This window comes from Gouania willdenowi, chromosome 3 (assembly GCF_900634775.1).
Source record: "Gouania willdenowi chromosome 3, fGouWil2.1, whole genome shotgun sequence".
NCBI classification, from domain to species: domain Eukaryota; kingdom Metazoa; phylum Chordata; class Actinopteri; order Blenniiformes; family Gobiesocidae; genus Gouania; species Gouania willdenowi.
In genome coordinates this window covers 30,717,083-30,738,421 of record NC_041046.1, presented here as the reverse complement: position 1 = coordinate 30,738,421, position 21,339 = coordinate 30,717,083, and the positions used below count along the sequence as shown (strand labels likewise).

The following is a 21,339-nucleotide window of genomic DNA, read 5'->3' as shown; positions in this document are numbered from 1 at the left end:
AGTCAACCAAAACACTAACAAACAGTCTCACTGTGGAAACGCACATTGTCAATATGAGCGCACTGAACAACACAATACTAACAACAAAGAGAATTACATAAAATACATCCTATCTTTCAAGTTAAGTCAAGGTAAATCAGTATTTTACTATAAAATAAGATCTTTGCACTTTGATAGTTGTAAATTATCATATATACTGTAATATACAGTATTGCAACAAGACAGAATCAGGAATGCAGCAATGTACAGTAACAAGAACATTTGTGCTTTTGCATAAGTACTTCAGGACTTTACAAAAAACATAAACATTACTGTAAACAGATAAATGCGGAATGTGGTCTCAGCTCTTGGTCTTCCTCTCCCTCTCCTGGTCGCTCTCTAACCTCACCCGCTGCTCTTTGATCCATACTTGCAAAGGAAATAGAATCATAAACCACTCCCTTGTAATGAGGCCAAACTAGTTGTCAGCTGACAACTAGACTCAGCTGTGTTTGGAATTGCATCATTGTTTTATTTATTTTTATTGTCAATATTCTTTATATAATTTTCAATAGATTTCAATGTGGCTGCAGCAGACATTCCACATGTTTTTTTTCCCCCACATACTGTAAATCTTTCCCCCACAGAATTAAAACCCATTTTTCTTTCAAAATAGTCTTTTATTTGATTTGGTCGTCTTACCTGGGGTTTAAAACTTAAAATTAACTACAGATACAAAGAAAGCTGATGGTCTGTAGATGTTGCAGGAGGTAAAGTAGGAAGGTGGCAGAGGTTTTGCACAATATGATTTATTTTTAGGTTGACAAATAGTTATCTCAGTTTTAGTTGGTGTGAATGTCATTAATCATGAATACCGTCTTTAAGAAAGTTGAGGTATACCTATGATGAAAATTACAGGCGTCTCGTCTTTTTAAGTGGGAGAACTTGCACAATTGGTGGCTAACTAAATACTTTTTTGCCCCACAGCAAATCTGTTTGTGTTTTGAACAAAGTGCGTTAGCATTTGGAAAATGTGCTGTAGAAGTAAAGTGTTTTGCAGGTGGTGAAATAGTGAATGAGAATGAATTTTGGTGCCAGTGATCACTGAATGCATTTTGTGTGAAAACAATGAAAAGTGATTCACAGTTTAGTCCACATGGACTTCTGTTTTGCAGAATGTGTTAAGAGTTTTGAACATGTGACTTCAGTTTAGACCAATGCTTGTTAGCAATCGAAAAAAAACTGCAAATGTCTGAGTGAAAAACATGTCAAGATATTTCACACAAACACATGTGGAGGCTAATCTACTGCAGGAAAACAACTGTATCTGGAAACTGTTGAAATAACTCACAGTGTGTTTACCACATTGTCTGAATCAACTTTCCAGATCTGCAAAAATTATTGCAGGCTAGATGCATATAAATCAATATTATATTCAACTTATAATACTTTAAAACACTTATGTCAAACTCATGGACCGGGGCCCAAATCCAGACCATGACAGCAACCAATTTGGTCTCAATTGCTGCCAGAAAATGTAGACATGCTAATATCTCAATATGTCCACATCTTAAATCTGGGTTGTGTTGACTTTTGTAGTTTTGATGGTTTGGGAAAAAAAAAAAAAAAAAAAAAAAACTTGCTTTGCAAAGTTCATGCATAGATAAGAATATTTTTTGAAGAATGCCATGATTTGATTTTAATTTAAGACTGGCCTGAATCTTCAGTCTCTGTTTTATTTTATTTTATTTGCAGATGAGCACTTTTTTAACTTTAAATGAGAAAAAAAGGTTTTATTTATGTTATTGTTTATTTTGAATTGTATGTTCATTTGAGTTTAACAGGTCATACCTATAGTAAGAATGTAAGTCTGTCCACAGTTAGTCAGATAAATGCATGGTTATCTTTAAATGAGCTTGTCTGTTTTTCCTTTCCATAAATAGAATTTCTATTTTCCAATACCTTTCCAAAAAGAGTGTGTCATCTGATTTGACTGTGTATAGCACTCAGTTCAGTCCGGACTTTGTTAAAAGTTGGTCTATTTCGGGGTTCATACTGCCAGCAGTTGTTCATAATCCTGAAGATTTCCACAGGGCAGCCGAGGGGAGCAGGCATACGGTATCCTGGAACAGAACAAGGACACACTGTCTTAGCTTCAGTGTCATGCTCAAACAAGGAGCAGAAAACAAGCCTGAGGATGGGCAACTTCTGTTCTCCCTGTTGTATAGTATTATCCCCTGAACAAATTGAAAATCATGTTTTGGAGAGCATTGTGGTAAAAAAATGAACTTAAAGCTGCAGTCTGCAATCCTGTTTAGAAACACTTTTTATTATTCTGGATGAAATGGTCCTTCTATCCTGAAAGAAGTCAATACATGGGGGCGGATTCACTACTAACCGAAATAAAGGGTGGTAAACCACTTGTGTTCCAAAGTCCTTTGGTGACGCAGTTTCCTTACCTGCTGCAAGGAATTCACTAAGTTTTTATTTGAAGCAGGAGAACTGGAGGTGTTGGCAGATGAAGCAAATAAACATGATTGAATCACAGCAAACACATCTCAGAAGCTGTTTCCATTACCCTTGAAAATGCACAAAATCTAAATAGGAGAACCCGCCGTCAGAAATGGAGCAGCAGGTTCAACTGTCACTGTGTGATTAGCAGATAACAAGTATCAAGGAAGGATATGACACATTTGAATCCGCAGATGAAGGCATGTTCACAACAAACACTAGTTTATACATGACAAATCATTGAGTTATTTTATCTGATAAAAATTAAATTAATGTTACTTGCGGTCAGCTTTAGGTGTGGATAAAGAGAACTCCAAAGGAAAAGAGCAAAGAGCAGCAGAAGAGATCATAAAGCACAGACCAAGAGTGAAGTGGCCCAAAGCTGCAGATAGGTATTTCCTCTCACCTGCGTCATCTCCTCACAAATATCACTGCCGCCATCACTGTGTAAAAAGCTTTGACAGTTACCACCTGGTTGTGGGGCGTGCTTAATTTATAGGGAAAAATCGGGTGCTGCAATCAAGTCCTAATTTTAAGAAATACATTGCCTCCACTGCATTAATTCATCTGCATTTTCCCCTCCCATTTCCTTGCTCCCCATATGTGATCCGCCTACATTACATATTCATCAGAGGGAAAAACACTTGGATGTGGGTGCATTGTGACACGCTGAACGTGCACAATAATAATAATAATAATACATTTTATTTGTATAGCGCTTTTACAGTGATCAAAGACGCTTTACATGGATAAACAACAAGTAAAATACAGAGACATAGACTTAAGTAAAAGCACAATGTAATAAACAATAGGTAGACTACAAAATAAAATGGCTATACATTAAAAGCAGTCCGAAACAAGTGGGTTTTGAGATGTTTTTTGAAGGTGAGAAGGTCCGTGCAGTCTCTGAGATTTTGAGGGAGTGAGTTCCAGAGAGTGGGGGTGGCAATACAAAAAGCTCTGTCTCCCCAGGTTTGGCACCTGGTCCTGGAGAGAAGGGAAAGGAGGTTGGCGACGGAGGAGCGGAGGGAGCGAGATGAGGTATGGCGATGAAGCAGGTCAGTGAGGTAGGAGGGGCCAAGGTTATGGAGGGCTGTGAAAGTAATGAGTAGGACCTTGAATTGCATGCGCTGAGGGATAGAAAGCCAGTGTAAATTTTGAAGAACAGGGGTGATGTGTTCACGAGAACGAGTGTGTGTGAGGAGGCGAGCAGCGGAGTTCTGGATGTATTGAAGTTTATTGAGGGTTTTGGATGGTAGGCCGTAGAGGATGCTGTTGCAGTAATCGAGTCTGGAGGTAATCAAAGCGTGAATGAGGGTTTCAGCGGCAGAAAAGGAAAGGGACTGGCGAAGATGTGCAATGTTTTTTAGATGAAAGAAAGCAGACCGGGAGATATTCTGAGAGGAGTTTATGATGTTTTGGGGGCCAATAATGATGATGTCAGATTTTTCGGAGTTGAGTTTGAGGAAATTGTGTTTCATCCAGACTTTTATTTCTGATAGGCAGTGGGTGAGGGTGGAGAGGGTGGTGGGAGTGATGGATTTAGTGGAGATGTATAACTGAATGTCGCCATAGCAGTGGAAATGGAGACTGTGACGACAGATGATGGAGCCATGGGGGGAAAGATAGAGGATGAAGAGGACCAAGCACCGAACCTTGGGGGACGCCTTGAGACAGGGGAGCAGTAATGGAGGAGCAGTTATTGATCCGGATGAACTGTTGTCAGGTGGTGAGGTAGGACTGGAGCCAGGCCAAAGCAGAGCCAGTGATGTTGAGCAAGGTTTTCAGGCAGAAGATGAGAATGGAATGATTGATGGTGTCAAAGGCTGCACTGAGGTCGAGGAGGATGAGTATACTGAGATGGCCAGAGTCAGAGGAGAGCAGGAGATCGTTGGTGACTTTCAGTAGGGCTGTTTCTGTACTGTGTTGGGAACAGAATCCAGACTGGAAGGGTTCGAAGAGACAATCCTGATTCCCTGGGGTTTGTACCCCTTATCAGCGTGTAGAGTGTGATTTGCACACGTTTTAATATCCGGAAACTTTTAGTGAATCCGCCCCTAAGTATTCAAAAAACAAAAAAAATCTGGCCTCTGTATCAGCTAAAATCCTGTAAAAACTTTGACCAATCCTTGTCATTAGGTCGGAATGGAAAGAACCAATTAAATACGCATTCAAGCTTGTGGGGGTGTGGCTTTGGACAGAGCCCCTATGGTATCATATTGGAAGGAGAGGGGGGGGAAGGGTTTGGAGCTTAGAGGAGGTTCTTGCTAGCTCAAATCATGCTAGCTTTCCAAAATTGCAGACTTCACCTAGACTCAATCTATTATCATTAAGGGCTTAAATACTCAGAACTCCTTTTGTTTTACTCGAAGTTCAAAGAAAGTAAAATTTAAATAAAATCATTCATCATGAATCCACTTCACTGGTTTGTTGCCAAGCTTCTACAGATACATTTATTTAACAGAGTGCTCTTCAATGCCGTTTCTTCTTTAGTGGCATGGACTTTGGTATGTCGACTACACTTCCTTTTTAGGAGCTTATAGTGATGGCCCAACAGGTTTTGATCCTCTGCACCTTAACCCTAACCCATGGTAAAAAAAAATCATGATTTTGAGCTCAGTAGAAAGGAGGGACTTCAAGCTCACACAGTTTCATTTCTTAAGTCCAGCTGTATTTTACAGCATAAATAAAGTATCTATTGTGTCTGAGCTTCTGTGGCTGTGAGCTTTTACCTTGCTCCACTTGGTCCCGTGTCTGCTGGTTGCTCAGGCTTGGGTAAGGGGACATTCCCATAGAGAAGGTCTCCCACAGAAGCACACCAAAGCTCCACACATCACTCTGTGTGGTGAAGCGACCTGCAGACACCAGCAGAGGGAAGTATTGGCAAAGGCAAGGATGTTAGTCTTATTGTGGTAGATGGAAGAGTGAGAGCAGAGCTTCACTGTATATGGCAACTGGTTCTCAATGACCAACCTGGTTGAATAAAATACTAAAATGAATAAATGGAGATGCCATTAGCAGGCTGGCAGCTGTGTAAAAGACCATGTACCATAGTTCAAGGCCTCAGGAGCCGTCCATTTGACAGGGACTTGTCTGAGGCCTCCTTTAGCAGAGTACACCCCATCATCCTGCTGACGGGACATCCCAAAGTCACTGACCTTCACCACGTTGTGTTCTCCAATCAGACAGTTTCTGGCTGCAAGATCTCTGAACAAAAGACATATGAGGAGAATACAGGGAGAATGGATGTGACAGCATGATGAAATATGAATGCAGTGCAGACACATGAACATCATGAGAGCAGCAGCAGTGACAAAACAGGTGTGCCTGTCATGTCTCTGGTGGTGTGTGTGAGTTGACTTTGACATGTAGTGTTACTGGCTGATCTGTTGATCCTTCCCTTCCCTGCCCACTGAGCCTCCTCAGTCCCACATCTAATAAAGCACAAATTATATTAACCTTTTTTTCAGATAAAGAGTGATATGAGTAAAGATTTTTTAATCTTTTGACATTTATAGGCATTGGATAACGTTATCTCTTTGGGAACTTCACGTTTGATGTTTAAAAGCTGCTTTGGCTCTCTAATCCAGCCTGCAGATGTTGCTTCCCTAGAGCTTCACTAAAGGTTGTTTTTCTCACAAAGATCAAACGAACAGCACACCACTATTTTTGTTTTTCCAGGCTTCTATTTTCTTCTGGTCTAATGTTGTTTCTTTAGTCAATGAAAAGGGTTAAAGAGCTTCTGAAGAGATGCTAGAATGAAAAATTGACTTTTTTTTAACTGTGTGGGGGAAAAAGCAGAAGAAAGAAGTTTTAACAGATACAAAAAAGGGAATATACAAGTAGATTGAAACCTCGATCGTTTCCCTTTTATGATTAGGAATTAGTATAGGGAACGATTCCAATCCTGGTTTTAGTCAATATTTCACTGTTACATTAATGTATGGGGAACACTGTATTTAGTGTAAGTCCGAGGTTCCCAAAGTGGGGTATGAGTACCGCCAGGGGTACACTAATTTTCATAGGGGGTACATGAATAAAAATTGAAAACAGCATGACAACATTGGAAACAAGAATATATATATTATTCCTCAACAGATAGGTAAAATTCAGGGACACATTTTAATGTAGGTCTACATTGTATATGACATTTCATTATTATGTTTTTTTAAGTGTGCAGGAGTAGTAGGGGGTACATGACTTCAGGTTACATGTCTGAAGGGATACAGGACTGTGAAAAGTTTGGGAACCACTGGTGTAGGGTATATCTAACATAAGAATGTGAGTGATGTTCTGCATGTGCAACATCCTGTGTGAGCACCATTATTAAATCAAACTTTATTTATAAAGCACTATTCATATTGCTACGACACCCTCTAGGTTGTGTACTGAAAGGCTAGAGGGGCCGCAACATAAAAAATGCCATCACAGAAAGAAAGTTCTTAAAGTATTTATTTATGTAAAGTTATTAAAAGTAGCAACATAATCAAAAATAAATCAGCGAAACAAAAGGGACTGGAGACGGTTGCCAAACTAAACAAAAGTAGGGAGGAAACTGGGCCAACCTTATACAGGGCCGTCGCAGCCAGCGTCCATCCTCAACACTACAAAGTACAAAACAACACCTCTATGGGACATAATCATCTGGATTTAGTGATAGATATAGTTGTGTGTCGTCTGCGTAGCTCTGATAATCAACCTAAACGAAGCATATAAAAGACGAAGCGGAAGGGGTCCAAGAGCAGAGCCCTGAGGAACCCCACAGGACATTGGTAATCTGTCAGATTCAAAGTTTCCATTGCTTACAAAATAACTCCTCCACATAGGACTTAAACCATTGCAGTACTTTTCCATTTAGTTTAACCCAGGTTTGCAATCTGTGCAACAAATCTAAAATAACAAACTTACGCACTGTCGAGTGGGACGCTGAAGAAACTCCCCATATGTCTGCTGCTGGTTGAATGTTTTGCCTCCCCTCCTTCTGGACCTCTCAGCCCTTTATAAAGCTCCTCCTCCCTCTCCACCTGATTACTGATTTGAATCAGGTGTGTTAGGTGAGAGGGAGGAAGGCCAGGCTGAGAGGTCAGGAGGCACGAGCCGTAACACACAAGGTGTAACTCAAAGTGATTTACATAGTTAAAATCCACCAATCACAAATAGGAGTGTGACGATATCTTGATATGGCGATAGATCGCAATATTTTTTCGCACGATCATTTATCGATATGCTCGCGCTGTAAATTATTTTTTTTTTTTTCAAAACCTTTTCTGCTTTTTCACTAAAATGTGCAGGTAGGGCTTCACAGAAATGTTGTCACTGTTTGTTGAAGGAACCAATATATTGTTTACTGAAATATTGCACTATAATGGTGTCACTGGTAAGAAAGAACCTATTTTTTTGTTTACAGAAACCATTGGGTACCATTAACTCCATTATGCAGCCCATGGAATAGTCTTTCAAACATACTCTATTGTTCATCTTAAGATTAGTTGTACTATCTAAAGACATTTTTAGCCAAACTATATGCTCCACCTGAATGAAAATTGTGTTGTCTCACCAAACAGCGGAAAGAAAAAAAAAATCAACAGCCAACAAATAATAGTAACATAAGATCACATTAAAAACAGATATGACTGAAAACCCGACTGCACACGACGTGGCGCCACATTGCACAATAATTGTTTATCTCTGTGGCTCAAGGCTTTTTCATTTTCTTTATTCATGAGAGCACAGAAAACCAACCTGCTATGTCTTCCTCTGATCCAAGAAGCCTTATAATTTTAAAATGCATATTTTATGTGCATATTTGGCTTGTTTTCTTAGTGGTGTATAAATGCATTATAAAAAGTGATGAAAATGCCGGATTTCCATGACACTGATAAGAGATTAAAAAAACCAAAAAAAAAAAACAGTTTTTGCTACAATGATGTCAGCCATTTCAGTGTTAGGACAAATAATCCAAAGTTTGAGGGAAAAATTCTGATTAATGAAAATGTGTGTCAGAAAACGTTATTTAATTGATGAAAACAAACTTTTTCATAAACAATTGAGGAACCTTTAAGGTTGCTGTCAAATTTAGAGATGACGTCAAGTTAACTGACATGATCGAACAAATCAAATTCTGGCTACAAAACATGTTTGTTTTTGTTTTTTAATTCTCTTAATATGGAATTTTACATTACACTTCAAAGTAACATCTCACATCCATGGTAGTTACAGTTTTGCTTTAGATTCCTCTTCTTTACAACAAACTATACAACATTTTGCTGCTTGTTGTTCTTTCAGGTATAGTGATCAGGCGAGTGATTGTTTGACCCACCTGTGGATACAGTTCTTGCTCTCTAGGTACTCCATGCCAGATGCCACATTTTCCATCATTTTGACCAACATCTTGGGCTTTAGACGGTGGTGCTCATTTCGCAGGAAGGAAAGAAAGTCACCGCCTGCAATTGTGGACACACAAATACACACAGAGAAAGGATGATATCATAAAACAATAATTTGGTATCAAAATGATGAATAGTGAAAAGAAAAACAAGAACAGAATGACCTTTTATGAGCTCCATGACTATATAGATGGGTTGCTTTGTGCAAATTCCGATCAGTCTCACAATGTTAGGATGGTCGTACTGCTTCAAGATCCTGGGTGGCATGGGAGAATTTACAAATACAAAAAGTGTGTGCGTGTGTTAGTGTGTGTGTTGTTCTAACCTGGCCTCCATCATAAACTTGTTTTTCTGTTCGGGGGCCAGGCTCTCCTTGCAGGCTTTGACAGCTACACGGGTGTTATCAGTGCGTAAATAACCGCTAAACACTTCGCCAAAGTTCCCCTGAGAGTGAAACCAACATTACACAATCAGTCAGATTATTTCTATAATAGCAGGACTAAACACGATATACTGCTTGTGACATTACTGAGAGATAATCCTTAAGAACTCTTAAATCCTAACTTTACTGAATGAAACCTTACTCTGGAAATTTTTTGATTTCCCGTGAATGAAAGGAGTTAATGACTTAACTATTTATCTGTGGTTCATGCAATAATATGGTTCGCTATTGAAGAGGAGACAGTTTGACAAAATTCACACCCTGAATGACAAGGTATTAATAACTATTTAAGTGACAAAAGTGGACACAGGTTTTAATGGTCCAGTGTTGTGGTATTTTCACCCATATCCATTTGTTCTAAGAACCCCAACAACATAGTATTTTAGGTTTATTTTCCCAAACTCACATGTTTTCCAGAGTTTTAGCCCTCTGAAAAGTGACTTTCTCAGCACAAAAAAGGGCTGTTTTGGGGCCTAATTATACATATTCATGTGCTCACCGGAGCTGCTACGTCACTTTCTTGTCATCCTCTCCACTACTTATTACAGGAATAGTCCATTCAAGGTGATTGATTGTCCAACCGCTGCATCGCATTGGGTCACAAACACGTCAGATCATCTCAAAGGTGAAACGTGTCGGTATAACGGATACTAAAAATGGAACAGCTCTGGGTTCTACACCGTTGCTGACCACTGCTCCTCAGGGAGGGGTTAAATCCAGAGAATACATTTTGTGTATTAAGCTTTACATATGACAGCTTTATATATGACAATAAAGTATAATGTATATTCTATATGAAACCACAGTGTTTGTTTTAGCTGTGAGGTAGTTTGAGAGGGAGGAGCTGTACAGTCATATATAAAGTAGGAGGAGCCAGGATTGTCAGGAGGAGGGGTTTCCGCTACATGACGTCAAGTAATGAGAAAAATCCAACTCGTCCATTTGCAGCTGGTTTTTTACAAAATGTGGAATAACAAGAGAGGGAGGAAACAGAACTTTTTCAACTTTGGCCCTCTGAATGAGGCTAAAGGGATGTGTATCACTATAGCAAAACCATTATAAAATAATTTTTTCATAATACTGCCGATTTAATACAAATTAAAATGTATTTCTCCTGCACTGTTTTCATTAACTCCTTTCATTCACAGCTAATCAAAAATTTCCAGTGTAAGGTTACATACAGTAAATATTGACCCCCTACACTATTAACCCGGAATACACATCAAACCCAACACAAGATGATACAAACACAGAAAGTATGTTTGGTACGTGGTTCACAAATGTAAAAAAATAACTCCAAAGTAAAATACAATAAGCAGTGAAAATGACTGTGTATACAAAGAGGTTGATCTGTAATTGTTTTGATGCAGTTTGGTCAGTTTAACAAATCTGGGTGACAGTTGTTCAAATTGTGAAATGTTTAAATAAATGTGTAATCATACACAAATCCAATTTTTCATTTATAGAAACGAGCACTGACAATTATTGGTGCAGCAAAAATTATTAAAATATCCTAATTTGATAGAACACAACATTTTGAAAGCCATGTACAGGGCTCATTTAAAAATTGTACCCACAAATCTGCAAAAAAAAAAAAAAGAGATAAAGTATTATAACTTGCCAGGAATAGAGAGATATTCAAAAAATGCAGATTGAGAACAGTGACAGAAGAAATGATTGACATGATTGAAATTATCAAGATCACTTGATATGTACAAAACAAATGTGAAATGTAATATGCTGAAAAAAAATATGAAACAGTAGTGTAACTGTATTATTGTTTCAAATTACATGTGACAATGACTGCGTTGCAGTTTGCTTTTGTCTAATGTAATATATATATATATATATATATATATATATATATATACATATTTTATGGAGGGGGCAGATGTTAAAAATGTTACTTCTTTCGGCTCCTTTTCACTCATTTTTTCTTCTTTTTTCAATGTGGAGGAGAAATAAATTTGTTTTAATGTCATGAATAAAATAAATAAACAAACAAATGTGTCTTGATTCAATTTTGTTCCATCCAGGTAAGCGTTGAAAACAAATTCACTGTAGTATGCCTCAAAACAAATACTCTGTAGCAGGCGACAGGTTGAAGCAGTGAGGTGTCAAAAAACATGCAGAATTCTGACCCTCGAGGACCACTTCTTTAGTCTACACATGTCAGGTTTACTCACCCTTCCAATAAGTTCTCCCAAGATGATATCGTCATGCTCCAGGACCCATTTGTCCTGAAAGAGGTGAGAACATAAAACAGACACACAACAGAGAAGGAGAGAAAAGAAACATTTGACAATAGTGCATGTGAAGCTTCATGTGACTAACTGGTATAATACCATGTACGTCAACCTTTGAATCATTGTGAAATTGCTTATTATTATCAAGCTTGCTTGTACATTGTAATGACTTCACCTGTATAATAAATGCACAAATTATATTTTTATTAACATTATATGATTTGTTAGACTGCTAATTAGCGTCAAGAACCCACTAGAGTGAAAAAGGTATTGATTTAATAACTTAAAAGTGATCTGGGACACTTAAAACCAAAATTTCAGATGGCATCCTGGCATATCTAATGTTAATATTAATAATAATTAATATCATCAAATTTAAAATCCCCTACAGACTCAACAAAATCAATCATGCACAGTAAAGCTTAAGAAAATAATGTATTTAGTTCAGTGAGCAATTATGACAAAAGCATATTACCTTCAGCACTGGTTTGCAGAGCACAGTATCCAACCTCTTGGTGACATGTTGCCCTGATGACAGCAGGTGTTGGATCAGATATGGGATGCTGTGAAAGGACTCCCCATCCAGGCGATATGAATTCTATTGATACACATGAAAAAACACACAGAGAGGTGGACAGAGGATGGAAAACATCAAGAGTAAGAGATGCACATGAACATAGAAGCAATATTGCCATTGTGCTCTATTTGTTGTTAAACACAATATTCACAAAACAAAATGTGTAATTACAGAATGTGAAAATTAAGCATGAAATTTCCCACAAGAGAGATTAATGTTATTCAATAAAGTCTGCATGCATTTTAACTACACTGCAGGTATCCACGCAGTGAAGTGAAGTGACTGATGTAAGAGTGTGAAAAACTTTTGAATGAACAGCCTCATTAAAAGCTTTCATTTCCATTAAGTGGATCTACTCACGTCCGTGTTCTGAATGAGGAAATGTTTGCAGGCTCCGTTCCACTGCACAGACAACACGAATCCCTGCTTCTCTTTGCTCTTCCTCACCAGGAAGTCTCCCTCACTCTGCAGCAGTTGCTGGACCTCCACTCTGGGAATGCAACCATGATACCACTTCTGCTGCTCCAGAGGACGATCCACCTCCTTCACCAGGCTGACTGCAGGAAGCACCTGTGGATGGGGTTTCATAGGAGACATATTTTCAACATTTTGCTCATTTTTCTTTCATGTGAGAAAATTTCATGTTAAACAGCATGTTCTATATCATTCTTAAAAATGTGTAAACGTGAAAAATAAATGTAAATATATAGGTTAAATATAAATGTAAAAGTTAAATATAAATGTAAAAGTTAAATATAAATGTAATATTTATATCTAAATGTCAAATGTAAATCTAAATGTCAAATCTAAATCTAAATGGTAAATATCAATGTAAATATAAATGTTAAATGTAAATCTAAATGTTAAATGTAAACCTAAATGTAAATGTTAAATATAAATGTAAATATAAATATAAATCCAAATTTAAATGTTAAATATATACGTAAATCTAAATGTAAATATAAATGTTAAATATAAATGTAAATATAAATGTTAAATGTAAATACAAATTTAAATGTTAAAAACAAATGTAAATTTAAATGTTAAATCTAAATGTTAAAACTAAATCTTAATGTTAAATCTAAATGTTAAATGTTAAATCTAAATGTTAAAACTAAATCTTAATGTCAAATCTAAATGTTAAATTAGTCGCCAAGTGTGACGCTAAATGTTTAGAAATTATCCAAAGTGGGCAGATCAGCACCTCTTGATGAAGTGTGGAATGAAAAAAGAAAAGGAGACATTTGATAGAGATTGAGGGTAGATCTGCAAAGACTGTGTAGTAGTCTGCAGAACTTTGAAGCTTTATGACAGAACTCCTTACACCTCCATGGTGCCACAGGGCAGGAAGTGAAGAGAAAGAGAATCAGTAAGTCAGCTAGTGCAGGAGCACATTATAATCATAGAAATGTGTTTGATTGCCAGGATTTTGAGTCATTTTAGCTGCTGGGTGGTATGTGTGATACACTGATTATAGCAAAATGATAAAGAACACATATTGTGAAATACTTGTGTTGCTGACCTCAGCAACAAAGACTCTGGAGGAGCTCGATGTCTTGAATAAAGAAGATTTGTTGATCATGAGTCGATTCAAAAAGAGATATGAAACTGTTACCTCATGATTTATGGGTTCTTTTGGGAGTGGAGTGAATGAAAAACAGAAGCTACGGCTAAAGATACCAACATTAGGGAGACGTGTCCTTCAAGAGTGTGTAATGAGTGACCTACCTCTGGTTTGGTTTTGAAGAAGCTGCTCAGATTGTTTATGATCCCGTCCATGAGATATGTGGATTGACTCTGACTTCGTTCCTTAAGGGAAAGAGTGAAAAAAATATAAAAAAAACAATAAGAAAGGCAAAGGTATAAACATTATATTTCCCACCACAAAGTGGAAGGGGGATATAGGTTTGAGCTCCGTCTGTCCGTCCGTCTGTCCGAGTTAAAGTGGACAGCTTTTCTCAGAAACTGTTTAAGATAGGATAACCACATTCAGTGTGTGGCTTCAGGGTATCAATACCTTAATGGAGTTTGAAACTCACACGTCTGTCAGCAGGTGGCACTATAACCAAGGTCAATGCGTTTTGGCCTATAGCTCACGCACTGTATGTCGCACATTCAAAAACCTCATATCCACAGATTCCCTGAATAGCACTGAATCAGCTGAGCTAGGCCACGCCCATTCCCATCTCGAGTTTTGTTGGCACAAATTGCAAAAACTGCAAAACCTACTTTTTCTAACTCGTCCCTGGGGTTTTGTACAATCAGCTACTTGTCACGTAGAGTCTTCAGTTGGACGTGATCTAAAGTTGATAAAAGAATTTTGTCGGTCAAAATAAATGCTAACACCACCAAATCTGATATCCTTGGTCGATATGTGACTGTGTGGGATTTTTGCCAAATTTGGTGGGTATGACCCTGGGTTGCTCCTGGGCTCCTGGTTTGCGCCATATCTCCAAGTTAATTGTGATTGGTCAAAATGGGCGTGGCTTATTACAACATAAACAAACATTCATATCAGCTCTAGTATTATGTTGAGGGCTGTGAAAGAGCACACAGATCACCTATGCCACAAAGTGCGCCACTAGGTGGCGCTATAATGGGTGCAAACGCATCTTGGCCTGTAACTTTTACCTTTTGAGTCACACCTTCATATACTTTATATCCACGTGTTCACTGCAAATGGCACGTTGGCCTGTGTCCTGACGCTCGCCCCAAGCCCGTCATCCTTCGTGACGTACTTCCATGAGCTCCTCAAAACCTGGGGGACGAGTCGCGCGGGAAGGCTTTGTTCAAATCTGAGTGGGTTAAACCATTCCCATCTTTAACTCCTGATATGCAATCTGTCCCTTTTAACCCATCATGGATTCTGGCTGACAATCAAACTGGAAACTAAAATTAATACATGTAAAAACCGCTATCATCACTTTATTTTGGTCCACGATGCAGTAAAGTAAAAATCAAACATCTTATTGTTCATTCCTCAATACAATAAATTATCTATTTGCTGAATTCTAAGATAGAAAAGACTGAAAAGAGAAAGACAGCGTTTAAATAAAGGAAGGAAAAGGGTGAACTAAAAGTGTCAGTCCAATAAAAAATATGGTACCTAAATAACTGTTGTGTCTATTTTCTAGTTACAATTTTAAATGTTCACTGTAAAATGATGTACATGTGCTTTAATTAACCATCATTATCCCATTGTTTCCATGACAACTAGTTTAAAAAAAATTCTTTCTTCTTACCAATCCTTAATCTTTATGTTTGACACTTTTTTTAATTGTTAGATGACTATGTTCACCATTAATATATAACACTTCTGTAGCATCATCTTAAAAATGCAGGAAGAAAATTCAAGTCACGAAGCCCATTAAGTTGAACCAAGGAGACCGATTTTTCCTCCATCGCTAAAGATTTGTTGTCACATTCTACTTTATTGAAAACCAATGGGCTAATTAAGGACAAAATAAAGACCAAAGAAAGGAATTATGAAATGAGTGTACACACGTTGGTTGCACTGGATGAACATGAATCAGTGTCCAGGTTCAGCACTGAGGGTGGATCACTGAAGCCCAGTTGGTCCAGTTTCTCCATCATGACAATCCTCTGAGCCTCCAGTTTGGCTCGAACTCCATGAGTCAGAGTGACCTGCTGCCTGCACACCTCCACGGCCTGTCTCTTACTGAACTGGTAAACCCTGGTAGAGAACACAAGGGGGAGAGAACTGTTACTTCACTAAACCAGGGGTCACCAACCTTTCTGAATCGTCCAAAGGGCCACCAGTTAGAAAAGAGCTTCTTAAATGTTTCACATTTATTGGTTTCACTTTAATTAGAGGGTAAGATAATAAGGAACACTAGTGACAGCAGGAACCAAAAAAATATTTACGTTTCCACATGCAACACTTCTAATTTATGAAGTTTTATTTTCATTACATTTTATAGAAAATTATCATCTTCAACTTTTGAGTAACCGTATAACATGGAACATTAGTAAAATGTAACAATTGTCATGAAAATCCACAAAAATCCACCTTGCATTTGTAAAAATACATCCTATATACATTATATTATATATAACATACCACAACCCAGTCACCAAATCTGCAACACTTAAAAACATTTGTAAGATGATCATTTAATACTAAAACTTTATCAGGTGCAGCAGTATTTAACGTTAAGTACTGACGACATCTGTCATATGTATTTATGTTTGTGAGTTTGAATCCTGGAAAATAAATCAGATTTTAGATGGAGCTCATTGGTGACGAGAGCTCCTGAGGGCACCTCACTTGGTCCATGAGTGCTACCTGGGGCCCCGCAGACACCGTGTTGGTGGCCCCTGGGCTAGACTGATGAAGTAATGAAACCAAAGAAGGCCACAGAAGTTACAATCTCATCATTTTCTCTGAGGCATCAGTCCTGAGATACATCCTCAATTCAAGCAGCTGATCAACCAGCTTTATACTCAGAACATAAACAATCCAGAGAAAACAAAGTACGTCTGTCTCCAGTTTGGTGGCATGACTAATAATTCTCTCTGAAACAATAGCATTTCTTTGCAAAAAACATACCTATTAAAACATCTGAGTCTGCTTCCATTACAGTATTGCTTGTTGCAGCAGTTTTCTGAAGATGCCAGAATAAAGTTGAGGAGTTTCAGGAACAACAGTTTGTCAGCTGCTGGTCTGAAAACACCTTTGATTAAAGTTTGTTTGCAGAAGTTTTTTTTTTTTGTCAAAGCAAGCTGTGGATTGTGATGAGGCAAGGCTTTGTATAGAGAATGATGTGCTACCATCGTGTGTCAGCTGCAAGACGTCGCTCAGTTTTTGCTCAAAGTTTCCTGAAGGACAATATAACCTTGACTTCACCCCTGATAACAGCACAATTAGCAGCAACACCTCCATCTGTGCTGTGTTTCATGCCTAATATTAATGATCAGTGAACATGTTTTCTGTTTATGTCCTTCAGCAGCTTATTAATGACTCCATCCCTCCCAACGGACTGCACAAGTCCAACACCTTCAACGACAAAATAAACAAACAGACAAAAAAACCTAGAGAAATGAGAAAGTCCAACTCAGCAGCTCCAAAGGTTTTGCTGTGCTGTGTTAGAATTCATGAGGCACTTCCTGCCTGGCCCGAGAGACCACGGTGGTTATTAGTTGCTGCACAGCCAACAGCTGGATGGCTCTTATGAAGATGACTGAGTGCCAACCTGTAAAATAAGTCTGTGCACTTCCTGGAGGGAACGTGTTTTTAGTTTGAGCGTTATAGAAAAGTTTGTCCCGCTGAGACAGAGTTTCTAACAGCTGTCTTCTTCTACTGATGCGTGTGTGCTGAACTCAGCAACACAAACGAAAAGGGCTTCTCTGTTTCTACCAACGATGCATCCACTGTGGCATGTTTTTTGCCAAGTATTATATTTCATAGACTTAAATCACAGCAAAGTGAAAATAAAAAAAATCACAGCAAAGTAAAAAAAAAAAAAAAAAGAAATCACAACAAAGTTTCATTCGTGTCCGACAGGGTTGAGGTCAATTACATTTTTCAATTACAATTGCGTCTTCAATTACCCATGTTCAAGTACAACTCAATTATGATTAAGGTGACCAGCATTTTGTTCAAATTACAATCAAAAATACAATTATGTTGCCCCTGAAAGTATATTGCAATTACGTTCAATTGCAATTAATCACAATTACTGAGCCTGAAATAAATAAGTTAACAAAAGTGAACCTTCCTCTTGCGTTAGCTTTCCTTTAGCATCTCTTATGATAACGGGTCCTAAATCAGCTACAAAATACACTTATTTATTGGTTACCTTGTTGGGCTTCCTAATCAATTAAAATATAGGTTGTTTTTGATGTGGGCATCTGAACCTTATTTATATCAGTATACACCGAGATTTATTTATATTCGAATGGTAAAATGTGGGAAAGCTTGATATTAAATATATTTTAATAAATGTTTACATGTGACCGAACCTGAACACCAGTTCTAAATATCTGTCCTAACCCGACCTGTCCGGTGCCGTTGGGTCCCGTCAGGGTTCAGTTGGGTGTCATCCTCTAGTATCAGCTGTGCTCCAGTGATCTACACACATTGGATGCGCGTTCCCGTGGAGGTTTGGCTGATGGCTGCAGTTACACTAACCACCGTGGTGTTACTATGGAGTCTGATTTTTAAACCCTGCCCAATGCTCCTTTAAATCTTGATCATCCAAGACAAACTCATAGCAAATATTTCCCATCACTAATATGTAAGAATAATACAAAATACACTAACTAAAAACAGCCACGACAAATAACAACTTTACAATGTGTAAATAGGCTCTGATTCCTTCCATAGCATACTGTATCTAAGGAGATATGTAAGATTTTATCTGTGATAAAACTCTGAAAGATTTGTTTTTGATCAATGATAAATTCCTCAATATGTTCTGCAACTGGCGTCTATTTATTTATATGTTTGTCTTTTAGCTTTAAAAGAACTTTAAAAGCACCTACCAGATTTTGCACTTTTTTTTTTTTTTTCTTTTTAAACAAAGATAGACTTTACGCTATGGAATATTCCATTACATTTTTGAGGGGATGTGGATCAATAAACTGATTCTGGATCAGTTTGAAAAATTAAAAAAGCATATCTTGGTTCGTAATTAGGGATGTAACGATTCACTCAACTCCCGATACGATTCGATTCACGATACTGGGTTCACGATACGATTCTCTCACGATTTATTTTACAAAATGGGACTGTAGACAAATTTTTTTTTTTGGGAAAAAAAACTAGAAAATACTGTACTATTTTCCTTTTAATTTTCATTGTCAAAAGAATTCCTTGATAAACTATTCAAAACAATGCAATTTAACTAAAAATAAATCTTGAATGAAATAAATAAAGGAATAATACAAATGAAAATGAAGCCTATTAATTTAAATTCTGGTTCTATAATAATAATGCAAAACTACATAATCGTTATTTTTCTTTTTAAAAGTGCAACTGAAAATGTATTTTGTGCCTTAACATTTGGACTTTAAAAAAAAAAACCGCGATTACACTGATTTACGTCATATTTGTTTGGACCAGCAGAGGCCGCTGGTAACCCAGTGGTCGGTTGGCATGCAGATATATTGCAGTGAAGAAGAGAAGCTATGCTAGCAGACAGAGCTAATAGAAAAACGTGACTTTTACAGATATTCAAGTAATGTTACAGATATTCTTTCGGTGCTTAAGGAGTAATGAATCATTTATTAACATATTTAAGAGTAGAAGGCAGCCAGAAAGAAAGTATTAGCAGACTCCGCCCGCCGCCTACACTTGTGGATAGCGCCCTCTGCTGGTTAAAAAAAGTACTGCGATTCAATTTTCAGAAAATCGATATCAACCGTGATACCCATGAATCGATTTTTAACTGCCTTGCGATTAATCGTTGCATCCCTATTCGTAATTGATCGATCTTTATGAAATTTTACTCAGTTATGTTGGATTAGTTCCTCAATTACGCCACTGAATATCATCCTGACCAGATCCGAATTGAGCATTTTATCTAAATTTTTCTAAACAAAATTGGGGGTTCCCATATATTCAAACCTACTGCATCATTAATAAAGGTGTAATTCATTTCTTATATGTCTTTAAAGTGATTGATCAGGATAAGGGGATATTTAGTGTTTGGCTGAGAATTGCGTTCTCTAAGTTCTCTTGTTCTTCATGAAACATGTTTATTAATTCACATACACCACAGACACATTTTTAGACCATAATGACTGTGTGTCTGCATCTTTACTTCCTGTCAACCAACTTTTTATCATAAAGGAGAAAAAGTCCAAGAATAAACAGCATATACTGAAATATTGTTTACTAGTAACATATTTAAGATAAAGATTAAGCACATTGAATAAACAGCAACGCAGCATTCAGGATTAAGATGAAAAAGATTGAATGGGTTTTCTTATCTTTGCAAACATGACGTATTGAAACTGTTAGTGTGAGATGCAGATAACGGTTGAAATGTTTGTGTAAAAGTGACAAAAATAAAAGTAACAGCCGGCCGTGCTCATGAATATATAAAAATGGGTTTCTGATACACAAATGCTCAGTAGAATAAGTTGGAACCTCATGATAGACGTTTAAAATGACACAAAAAGGGAAGGAGCCGTCTGTAGGGGGTTAGTGCTGGGATTAGACAGGGATTAGGGAGGGTAGATTGTGCAATAAAGAATAAAAAAAGTCTGACTGTGTCAGAAGGTCCAAGGAATCTTTGAGAAGTCTTCTAAATATGTCGTTTTGAAAATAAATCAGTGTTGTATTTTAACAAGTTAGAATGTATAGGGTTTGTAATGGGTTTCATACAGATTGATCCTGTTTGTTCTTCAGTCATGTCATGTACTTCTCATTGATTTATGCTTTCTTCTCTAAATCTACAGTCATTGTTTATGTGCAAAAGGCGTAAAGAGTACTAATATATCTTATCCAAGTCAAAATATTGTTACTTGATTTAAATATGATTCAAGTACAAGTAAGTCATGCATAAAATACTCAAGTACAAGTAAAAATTAGCTAAATTAAATAGTACTCATAGTAAACATTACTAGTTACTTTCCACCCCCATGTTTTATTTTGTTATTAAATGTTGCCATGGTTTCCTTGCGTACAGTAAACATCTCATGTATAAATTTAAAAAAGAAAGAGACCAAATCTTGCACAATTGGAACTAAAACATTTTTCGACAAAGGCATACGTATAAAATAAAAGGTTTGTAAAATTTACAATTCTTTTTAAAACAAATTAAATTGAAAACTAAAAAATGATCAGGCTCTAATTATAGCTACATTTATAAACTCTGAAATGTGCCGTGTGTGACAACATAATAGGAAGGAACCATAACGTGAACCATAGAAAGTGACTAGGCATTGATCAGAAATGACAAAAAGACTAAGAACATATGGATTATGTTCATAAACTGCTGAGTGAGACCATGAAACGTCAATAAAAAAAATAATGACTAAAAATAATAATTTACTCAGTAAAGGTTGGGTGTAGAAATGTAACTAATTACTTTACTTCTTTTAAAACATGCTTAAAGCTGATATCCAGAGTTTCTGAGATATCTATGTTTATGTATCATTCTTTTGAAATGCAAAAAATACCTAACTAGTCTTTTACTATGATCTACTGATGTGTCCATTCATATACGTCAA

The 21,339-nt window shown here is 37.2% G+C and overlaps 1 protein-coding gene across 2 annotated transcripts in view; it reads right to left on the bottom strand.

The window, feature by feature from the left end:
• Positions 1-337: 337 nt before the first annotated feature.
• Positions 338-21,339, bottom strand: part of fes (FES proto-oncogene, tyrosine kinase) — a 36,666-nt gene continuing 15,664 nt past the window's right edge. The window contains exons 8-19 of one of the 2 annotated variants that reach the window (XM_028437332.1): positions 15,646-15,835; positions 13,870-13,950; positions 12,502-12,711; positions 12,040-12,162; positions 11,505-11,558; positions 9,202-9,320; positions 9,041-9,132; positions 8,810-8,933; positions 5,540-5,697; positions 5,223-5,345; positions 1,942-2,102; positions 338-408 (exon numbers count right to left, since the gene is read on the bottom strand). In XM_028437332.1, coding sequence (XP_028293133.1) covers positions 1,960-2,102; positions 5,223-5,345; positions 5,540-5,697; positions 8,810-8,933; positions 9,041-9,132; positions 9,202-9,320; positions 11,505-11,558; positions 12,040-12,162; positions 12,502-12,711; positions 13,870-13,950; positions 15,646-15,835 — 1,417 coding nt within the window. In that variant the 3' untranslated portion in view covers positions 338-408; positions 1,942-1,959. Of the gene's footprint in view, positions 409-1,670; positions 2,103-5,222; positions 5,346-5,539; positions 5,698-8,809; positions 8,934-9,040; positions 9,133-9,201; positions 9,321-11,504; positions 11,559-12,039; positions 12,163-12,501; positions 12,712-13,869; positions 13,951-15,645; positions 15,836-21,339 lie in introns of those variants that run through there. The other variant, XM_028437325.1, reaches the window with a different exon arrangement.